Source organism: Heloderma suspectum, chromosome 3 (genome assembly GCF_057233095.1).
Source record: "Heloderma suspectum isolate Gila_16-S chromosome 3, 16-S_ref, whole genome shotgun sequence".
Taxonomy (NCBI): domain Eukaryota; kingdom Metazoa; phylum Chordata; class Lepidosauria; order Squamata; family Helodermatidae; genus Heloderma; species Heloderma suspectum.
In genome coordinates, this window is record NC_139460.1 from 94,452,685 (window position 1) to 94,463,694 (window position 11,010).

General features: G+C 43.6%; 1 protein-coding gene across 2 annotated transcripts in view; it reads left to right on the forward strand.

The window, feature by feature from the left end:
- The window catches only part of NDP (norrin cystine knot growth factor NDP), a 38,618-nt gene extending 28,430 nt beyond the window's left edge, over window positions 1-10,188 (forward strand). For both annotated transcript variants that reach the window (XM_084841736.1, XM_084841735.1), the window contains one exon: window positions 9,342-10,188. In XM_084841736.1, coding sequence (XP_084697862.1) covers window positions 9,342-9,569 — 228 coding nt within the window. In that variant the 3' untranslated portion in view covers window positions 9,570-10,188. The remainder of the gene's footprint in view (window positions 1-9,341) is intronic.
- Window positions 10,189-11,010: the final 822 nt, after the last annotated feature.

Consider the following 11,010-nt stretch of genomic DNA (forward strand, 5'->3'; position numbering starts at 1 on the left):
TGAATTGGCCAGTTACAAAGCTAGGCACTGCCCTTGAGTGTGGTGGCAATTTTTCCAACTGCTAGTCACAGACATTTCAGCCAACACATTGTTGACCTTCATAAATTAGGTTTCCCACATGAGCCCATGCTTGGAAGAAGGGTTTGCGCTGCCTGTGAGGGATACGGAATAGATTGTGTTGGCCTGGAGACTTTATGGTTGCAGAGATGCGTTTGAAAATGTGACCACAAAACACATTCAAAGAGGTACATTTATCAATGTACATTTATCATATGCCTATGTAAACCAGTTGCTGGGAAACATGGGCAGGAGGGTGCTGTTGCACTCATGTCCTGCTTGCAGGTTTCCCATGGGCAGCTGGTTGGCTACTGTGTGCACATAACACTGGACTAGATGGCCTTTGGTCTGATCCAGCAGGGCTCTTCTTGAGTTCTTATGTTCTTAAATGTAAAACTCAAAGCCCATATAAAAATGCTCTCATGTTCACCAGCTGTAATTAGACATTGGCGGGAGGCAAGAGGATTCAATCCCTTCAAAATGCTTGGTGATTACTCAAAACCACAATGATAGAAGCCCAGCTAAAATGTATACCACAGGTTAGGAAAGGTAGCACCAAGTCCAAGAGGTCGCCGGCATGGTTAACAAGCAGCGTTAAGGGAGTTATTAGAGAAAAGAGAGCCTCCTTCAGAGTCTTGCCCAAGTGAGGAAAACAAAAGGGAGCACAAGGTTGCATAAAGGTGATGCAAGCAGACAATAAGAGATGCAAAAAAGCATTTCGAAGAACTTGGAATCATAGAATAGTAGGATTGGAAGGGGCCTATAAGACCATCGAGTCCAACCCTCTGCTCAATGCAGGAATCAAAGTCAAAGCATCCCTGACGGATGGCTGTCCAGCCTCATCTTGAATGCCTTCAGTGTGGGAGAGCCCACCACTTCCCTAAGTAATTGGTTTCATTGTTGTGTTGCTCTAACAGTCAGGAAGTTTCTTCCTGATGTTCATCTGGAATCTGGCTTCCTGTAACTTGAGCCCATTATTCCGTGTCCTGCACTCTGGGATGATCAAGAAGAGATCCTGGCCTTCCTCTCTGTGACAGCCTTTCAAGTACTTGAAGAGTACTATCATATCTCCCCTCAGTCTTCTCTTCTCAAGGCTAAACAGGACCAGTTCTTTCAGTCTCTCATCATAGGGCTTTGTTTCCAGGCCCCTGATCATCTTTGTTGCCTCCTCTGAACCCCCTCCAGTTTGTCTGCATCCTTCTTAAAGTGTGGCACCCAGAACTAGACACAGTATTCAAGATGAAGCCTAACCAGTGCTGAGTAGAGGGGAACTAGTACTTCATGAGATTTGGAAGCTATACTTCTATTAATGCAGCCCAAAATAGCATTTGCCTTTTTTGCAGCCACATCACATTGTTGACTCATATTCAGCTTGTGATTGACAACAATTCCAAGATCCTTCTCGCTTGTGGTGTTGTTGAGCCAAGTATTGCCCATCTTGTAACTGTGCATTTGGTTTCTTTTTCTTAGGTGCAGAACTTGGCATTTATCCCTATTAAATGTCATTCTGTTGTTTTCTGCCCAGCGCTCCAGCCTATCCAGATCACTTTGAATTTTGTTTCTGTCTTCCACGATATTAGCTATCCTGCCCAATTTTGTGTCATCTGCAAATTTGATCAGCATTCCCTGCACCTCCTCCTCCAAGTCATTAATAAAAATGTTGAAGAGCACTGGGCCCAGGACTGAGCCCTGCGGTACCCTGCTCGTTACCTCTCCCCAGTTTGAGAAGGTCCCATTGATAAGCACTCTTTGAGTCCGATTCTGTACCCAACTGTGTGTGGATCCACCTGAGAGTTGTTTCATCTAGCCCACTTTGAGCTACTTTGCTCACCAGGATATCACGGGGCACTTTGTTGAAAGCTTTGCTGTCGTCGAGGTATATTATGTCCACAGCATTCCTACAGTCCACAAGGGAGGTTACCTGATCAAAAAATGAGATCAGATTCATCTGGCAGGATTTGTTCTTGACAAATCCATTTTGGCTTTGAGTAATCACTGCATTGTCTTCAAGGTGCTTACAGACTGATTGCTTTATCATCTGCTCCAGAATTTTCCCAGGGATTGATGTCAGACTGACTTGTCTGTATTTCCCAGGTTCCCCGTTTTTGCCCTTTTTGAAGATAGGAACAACATTGGCCCTCCTACAATCATCTTGCACTTCACCCGTCCTCCATGATTTCACAAAGATAATAGACAGCGGTTCTGAGAGTTCTTCTGCCAGTTCTTTTATTACTCTAGGACGCAGTTCATCTGGCCCTGGAGATGTGAACTCATTCAAAGTAATTAGGTGTTCCTTGACCATATGCCTATTGATCTCAAGCTGCAATCCTGCCCCTTCAGCCTGCTCAGCTGGGAGATGGGAAACAGACTGAAACTTCCTGCCCACACAGCTGTTGGGAGTACTCAGGCCACACACCCTCAATTCAGTTGGAGCTCTCAGGAGCAACTGGTGAGCTCACAGCCACTCAGAAGGGAAAGGACAGTCCCCTGGGCTTACTCCAGCCCACTTACTTCTTTGCCTTTGTCTCCTTTGTTTCCTCTTCCACTGCAACTCCCCTGGCCAACTCCTGTTTGCTCCCCCTGTTCGCTCGCTCTGGTCGCTCGCTCTCTGGGGGCTTGCTTGCTTCTATAGTCCCTAGACCAGCTGGAGCAGCTTCCTCTGCTCTGCTCTGCTCAGCTGGGAAGTGGGAAACGTATCGCTAATAACTTCAAGGCCAACAATAAAGAATTCTTTAAATATATCAGATGCAGAAAACCAGCTAGGGAGACAGCTGGACCACTGGATGACAATGGAGTTAAAGGAGTACTGAAGGAGGACAAGAAGACTGCAGAGAAGCTGAATGAATTATTTTCATCCATCTTCACTGCAGAAGATATAAGACAGATACCTGTGCCTGAACTGAAGCTTTCAGGAAGGGAGCCTCAGGAACTGAGGCAAATAGTGGTGACAAAAGATTAAATTCTCAACCTTATTGATAAATTGAAAGCAAATAAATCACTAGGATGGTATCCATCCTAGAATTCTCAAAGAACTCAAATATGAAATTGCTGATCTTCTAAGTAAAATATGCAACATGTCCCTAAGATCAGCCTCTATACCAGAGGACTGGAAGATGGCCAATGTAATAAAATTTTCAAAAAGGAATCCAGGGGAGGGGGGGATCTGGGAAATTACAGGCTGGTTAGCTTAATGTCTGTTCTGGGTAAATTCGTTGAAGGCATTATTAAGGATAAAATTAGTAAGCATATAGAAGAGCAAGCCCTGCTGAATAAGGATCAACATGGCTTCTGCAAAGATAAGTCCTGTCTCACTAGGCTGACCATATTTCCTTGAGACAAAAATGGGATACTGCGATGACAAAAATGGGATGGGGTTATGTAATATTCCGTATTCATGAAAAAGTAAGATGATATTACAGTCTGTTGAACCAAAATATGAGTCTGAAAAGTCCGAATCAAACTGAATGTAGGGCAGAAAGAATCTCTATGGGTGGAATGATGGTAGAAATAACAGTAAGACTCACCCTCCTGGCTCCCACATGCTGAAGGGGGCTTAGCGACTGCTTCTTTAAATCCCTGACACTGCAGACAAGCAAGGGGGCAGCGTCTGATCGTTGCTAGCTCAAGAAGCCTGGCCGTGACTGGATAAAGTAAATGGAACTTCCTCTTTTGTCACACTAGTAGTTTTACTGCACGCATTGATTAGCATAGAGCCTTATGAGAAATGCATTCAGTTTTTTATAAAAAATTAAAAACGGGACAAAATTGACATTTATATTAAAATGAAGGGAAGGTCAGGAAATATGAAAAAATGGTACTGTCCCATTTAAAACAGTACGTATGGTCAGCCTATGTCTCACTAACCTTTCAGAGTTCTTTGAGAGTGTCAATAAACACATAGACAGGGGTGATCTGGCAGACACTGTTTACTTGGACTTCCAAAAGGCTTTTGACAAAGTCCCTCACCAAAGACTCCTGAGCAAAGTTAGCAGTCATGGAATCAGAGGACAGGTCCTCTTATGGACCAGTATCTGGTTAAAGAACAGAAAGCAGAGAGTAGGAAGAAATGGTAAAGTCTCCCAATGGAGGGAAGTAAATAGTGGGGTCCCACAGGGATCCGTATTGGGACCAATGCTTTTCAGCCTGTTCATAAATGACCTTGCATTCAGAGTGAGCAGTGAAGTGTCCAAGTTTGTGGATGACACCAAATTAATAGGGTGGTTAAAACAAAAAGGGATTGTGCTCCAAAAAGATATCTCAAATTGGGAGAATAGGCATCTAAGTGGCAAATGTGGTTCAAGGTAAGCAAGTGTAAAGTGATGCACATTGGGGCAAACAATCCCAACTTCAAGTACAGCCTGATGGGATCTGAGCTAGCGGTGACCGATTAGGAAAGAGATATTGGGGTCGTGGTGGACAGCTCAATGAAGATGTCAACCCAGTGTGCGGCTGCTGTAAAAAAGGCAAACTCCATGTTAGGCATAATTAGGAAGGGAATTGAGAATAAAACTGTCAGTATCATACTGCCCTTATATAAATCTATGGTGCGACCACATTTGGAATACTGTGAACAGTTCTGGTCACCACACCCCCAAAAAAGATATTGTATAGCTGGAAAAAGTGCAGAAAAGGGCAACTCAAATGATCAAGGGGCTGGCGCACCACCCCTATGAGGAAAGGTTACAACAGCTGGGATTGTTTAGGTGGGAAAAAAGGAGGGTAAGGGGAGACATGATAGAGGTGTACACAATTATGCATGGTGTGGAGAATGTGGATAGGGTGACATTTTCTCCCCCACTCAAAATACTAGAACCCAGGATCATCCTATGAAGCTGATCGGTGGGAGATTCAGGACAGATAAAAGGGAATACTTCTTCACACAGCGCATAGTTAAACTATGGAATTTGCTACCACAGGATGTATTGGTGGCCACCAATTTGGATGGCTTTAAAAGAGAGTTAGACAAATTCCTGGAGGAAAAGGCTACCAATGGCTACTAGTCTTGATGGCTCTGTGCTACCTCCAGTACCAGAGGCAGCGAGCCTATGTACACTAGTTACTGGGGAACATGGGTAGGAGAGTGCTGTTGTGGGTTCCTCATCAACAGTTGGTTGGCCATTGTGTGGACAGAATGCTGGGCTAGATGGACCCTGGGTCTGATCTTGCATGGCTCTTCTTATGGATCTTCTTATCAGACTGAGTGTGAGCAAACAAATGACAAATACATGCAACTCAAACAGGAAAATTAGCCACGCTCTTCCAGTGGTGGATTTTTCTGCCACTGCAATGAAGAGGCCTCTGGTAGTGGACCACCTTCTTCACCCATTGAGATGGATGTCTGCAGTATCCTATGACCCCTGGGTTGCCCTCCCAAGGGTCATAGAATAGTGCCCTAAGGCAGAGGTGGGAAGAAATTAGATCTCCAGATGTTTTGGACTAAAACTCACAGCATTCCCTGACCATTGGCCATGCTGGCAGGGATTTCTGGGACTTGAATGACAAGATTTATTTTTAAATGCTGACGCTTTTACCCATTTATAAGGAACGCCTTCTTTAAATAAATAACTCCCTTACAGTGCAGTCCTATCCATATCTCCTGGGAAATAAGCCCCATAGAGTTCAATGGAACTTAATTTCCTGGTAAGTGTGTATAGGAGAGGAGTCTTAAGTTCTTACCCTCTTTAAGCTCCTTGGTGTGGTCACAATCACATTAGCTAAAGTGGGATCTTTTCAGGATTGCTTAAGTCAGGGGTGTAGAACCTTGCTTGCAGCCCTAATCTGGCCTGTAGAGTACCCCAACCCAGCCCACACTGCCTCTTGGGATTACTCCAGTGAGTGGGGCTTAGCCTCTAAGCCCTGCCCCTTAGAGGGACCCCCCAAAGGGCATTGCCCCACTGCTATCACCACTCTGAGATTTGAGGTAACAGTGGGGATTCCCCTGGTGGTGCACACCTTAAGTAGCACTAATTATTCTGAAAAATCTAAGGGGAAATCTTGCCTGCTGGGCAGGTGAAATGGAATGGGTGTAGTTTGGAGTGACAGCACTGTTGGGAGATACCAGCTGCCACTGCGTGGTTGCTGTTTTTTAAAGGCAGGGATTTTCCTATTCTAAAAAGACACTCTCAATATTTAACTGGAAGTGTCACATATTGATCTCACAATTTTTTACATGTATGTTTTAAATACTTACGTGGAGTGAAGCTTCAGAGCATACATGTATCTTGGATATATATCCAAGATTAAATGGCAAAAATGTTATGATTACTTTGCACACCTCATAATAATGAGGTGTCTAATAATGAGATGTATATCTAGGTGCGCCTCAGAAATAATTACATGTGGATTGAAACTTAGGGTGGGGTGGGCTGGAGGGGACAGACCCCTTCCAAAATGGGTTCAAGGTCAGTGGTGGAGCACATGTTTTGTATGCAGAAGATTCCATCCCCAGCATCTCAAGGCAGAGTTTGGAAATTGTCCTTTCTGAATCCTCAGAGACCTGCTGCCAGTCAGCCAATGGTCTGACTTGGAATAAGGCAGCTTCCTGTGTTCCTGCCCCTATGGGTAGTAAAAATCCAGGTAAAAATATGCCAGTTGCATTTATCATGGATAGGAGGCTTATCATCATCTACACAGATCCTCCATTCATGACTGCTTCAGCTCTAGTTTGCTTTTGAGCCAAATGCAGTGGTTTACATATGGTTTCAAGTGATTTTTGGCCAACCTTTCGTTTTCATTTAGAAACATGAGAAAATGCCAAAAAAGTGTTTTTGTTTGAAATGTTGTGCTTGGAAAAATTCAGTATGGTTTAATAGCAGCTGTCGGGTTTTCTGCTGCATACTATTGGATGGGGGGGGGGGAATGTGAGAGAGCCATTGACCGCAGCTCTGACACCTGCTGCTGTTGCTGACTGTTTTCTCCTTTCCCTAGTTTTCCTTGCAAAAGCGAACTCCAGAATGCACATGGGGAGTAGACCCCAACAGTCTTTGAGCAACAAGAATTGCTCTGCTGGTCCCCCATGGTCCTAAATCTGACTCGATGCTTATTACTGTTAGAGTTAAATGCTGATTGGCATTCATTTATCTTGATTTTGTGGCCCATGTTCTCTCAGGCACAGATGACATCTTCCTTACCAAGTAAAAAGAACAGAGTCTTGTGGCCCCCTAGAGTCTAGCAAGGGTATTATGGTCTACACTTTCTTGGGCTGGAGTCCTCTTCATCAGATGCATGATGCAAGTAGACTCTAGTCCATGAAAGATTGTGCCAGAATACATTTGTTAGCTTTTATGGTGCTACAAGACTCTCTGTCAAGGGTACTCCCTTGGAAACCTATGTAACGCTGCTATTGCTTGTTTGTCATTTTTATTCTAAATAAGGTTGCTTACGGCAGCACGAGTTCTATGAACTACTGATAGGAGAATGGCACAGCCTACTGTGTTTCTTTGCAGTTATTCTGAAGAACTTTCATCTTGCTCTCCCCCTTCTAATGTCTTTTCCTAGATTAATTTATCCTGTTTGTTTGTTTATCTATTTATAACATTTGTATCCTGCCCTATATCATTAAGATCTCAGGGTGCATACAGATAAAATAACTTTAAACAGTATAAAGGCGCAATCCTATGCATGTTTAGACAGAGAAAAGGCCTACAACTTGCAGCATTCCCCAGCCAGCTGGCTGGGGAATGCTAGGAGTTGTAGGCCTTTTCTCTGTCTAAACATGCATAGGATTGTGCCCTAAAACACTAAATAATTTAGACAGATAAAAGCGTATCAAACCATTAAATAAGTTAATGCCAATTTCAAAATCTAAAACAATAAAACAGTTAAAACAGTGTGCAACTTTAGAGAATTCAATTAGCCCTCAAAGACTTTGGTGAAAAGCCATGTTTTAACTTGGTGTCAAAATGAAACCAGCATCTGTGCCAATCGGGCTTCCAAGTGGAGGGCATTCTACAACCGGGGTGCCACAGCAGAGAAGGCCTTTATGCCTTTAGCAAGTTTGAACAAGAACAACAAAAAGGAGGATAGTATTTTCGAGGATGGTGATGGTGGTAGACAGTAATATTATATGTGTAAGCGGTCCACATGGAAAACATTCTGGAATGGCCAAGTGTGCTACAACACATGACTGGTTTTGTAATGTTCCTGCTGGTCAAACGTGGAGGCTCTAATTTCCTAGATAACTTACCCCTCCTCATCCATAATTGAAGCAGATTTTAAAAAGCAACAGCAAATATTATTATATAATGTTAAAAGGATGCCACTTTCCTTTTCCTTTCCGCTTTACTGCTTTCCCAGTACAAAATGTAAGCCCTTTAGGGGAGTAGTGTGGGGTATGCAAAGCCTTAATTATATTATTAACATGAAGCTATGAGGCTTAACTGCTTCCTGAATTGGGCTGCAAACACAATGATGCTGGTGTCACCAAAGTGCACTGTTCTAGGGCTTCCTTCCTGATTCCTTTTTCTTCCTAAGAACATAAGAAGAGCCATGCTGGATCAGACCAAGTTCCATCTAGTCCAGCATTCTGTTCCCATAGTTGCCAACCAGCCGCCTGTGGGAAACCCACAAGTACGACATGAGTGCAATAGCACCCTCTGTTCATGTTCCCCAGCTACTGCTGTACATAGGCATAATGCCTCTGATACTGGAGGTAGCATCTAGCCATCAGGACTAGTAGCCATTGATAGTCTTATCCTCCAGGAATTTGTTTAATCCCCTTTTATAGCCATCCACATTGGTGGCTATCACTACATCTTGTAGTAGCGAATTCCATAGTTTGACTATGCACTCTGTGAAGAAGTTCTTCCTTTTATCTGTCCTGAAGTTGCCACCAGTCAGCTTCATGGGATGACACCAGGTTCCAGTATTGTGAGAGCAGGAGAAAAATGTATCCCTATCCACTTTCTCCACACTATGCCTAATTTTGTACACCTGTATCATATCCCCCCTTACTTACCCTTTTTTTCTAAGCTAAAAAGCCCCAGACACTGTAACCTTCCATCTTAGGGAAGCTGGTCCAGCCTTTTGATAATTTTGATTGCTCTCTTCTGCACCTTTCCCAGCCCTACGGTTTCCTTTTTTAGGTGTGGTGACCAAAACTGTAGAGTATCCCAAGTGTGGCCACACCATAGATTTGTATCAGGGTGGTATAATACTGGCTATTTTATTTTTGATACCTTTCCTAATTATGGCCAACATGGAATCTGTACCACACCAGGGTTACCTTCCTGATTCCTTCTTTCTCCCTGCTACGTTCCTGATACTTTCATCTCCCTCCTTTGCAGATGGTCCTGCTGGCTCGCTGCGAGGGACGTTGCACTCAGACATCACGCTCTGAGCCAATGGTGTCATTCAGTACAGTCCTAAAACAGCCCTTCCGATCCACGTGCCATTGCTGCCGGCCGCAGACGTCAAAGCTGAAGGCCATGCGGCTGCGCTGCTCAGGCGGCATGAGGCTCACCGCCACCTACCGCTACATTCTCTCCTGCCACTGTGAGGAATGCAACTCCTAGGGGTGCAGCAGAAAGAGCGGGAGGGACACGTGCTCTGCAGCAGAACTCCCAGAAGCAACGACAGCCAAGGACAGCCGTGCGACAGCATGTTAAGTGCTGTTCTGACACCACCGAGGATCATTAATACAGCTCTCATTTGAGAGCCACAGAGAGGGAGCCGCGATGATATTTGGGAAGGTGCCAAATGATGAAACAGACATCAGAATGTATATCTATGCTGAAGATGAAAACGCTTGCAAGGTGGTGGAGGGGCCCTGGTTTTCAGAAAGGTATTTTTATTGGAAAGATACTTTGGGTAGCTCTTCTGTGTCTGCACTTCTTTAATCCTGAATAAGGGCCCATGAGGAATTAGGGCTCTTCCTTTGAATGTCCTGTCAGTAACATAAGAAATTAAAGACATATTGATGATGTACCATGGATGCGCTTATGTGAGAAATGTTTTATTCTAGCAGAAGAGAAAGACTCCATCCCTGTGTATACAGAAGCCTATTGTATCTTCTAAATATGCCCCCTTAGTTTATATTGGCCTGAAAATGGACTGTGTTGATGGCAAGGGTTACATTTTATCTGGTCTGGCAGCCCAGTGCTGGACTGTTTATTGTGATTTAGATGCAGTTACAAAATAAATAACAGAAAATTTATGAACTAGTAGTGCTGCTCCGACAGGGTTGGGAAGACATATTTACAGTCAAGGGCTGAAATTTGGAAAATACTCATCTTCTGCTGGGTCTCTCTTTAAGGGTTCTTTGTCAATATTATTTATAAGCTATAATATGCATAGTCCACCGCTTCCAAAATGGCAATAGTTGGCCTTGTTTTCATTCATATATAGGTACACGTTTAATTACGTTTCTCTTAAGGGTGTTCATCACTTGGTAAGTGAAACATCAACTGATTACTGACATGTGCGAAACAGTGATCACAGTGTATATGTGCTTTCAGGCCACGTGTCAACATTTTAAACACAATACTTTTTAATGGAGACAATTCACATCTTTAGCTGTATTCATGCATCCTGACATTCTCCAATGAGTATAAATTCCTGATTCAAGATAGAGATGAGGTGGCACAAAAGAGAGTTATACACAGTAGAAATGTGGTAGAGTGAGTCTACATTCTTATCTCAAAGGTTGTCTGATAGCTCTTGTAAGAATAACAGCTGGCACATTGCAGTCACAGGTTGTAGAGCCTTTCTGTACCTAGCCTTTGGTCTTTAATATGAGTTTTTGTCGCAATATAAGAGCACCTTGGATGACAATGTGTTCTTCAGAACAATTCACCAGTTACTTTAGCTTCAGAGAAACCCAAATCCATCTACGATAGGAAGAAATAATTCTTCAACTTTCAACACCATCTCTCAATCACCAGTGCAGGCTGGTGGCTATGATGTCAGTGGGGCTGTAAATCCGCTCTGGGTTTCAGTCAGAATTCTAATGGAGCT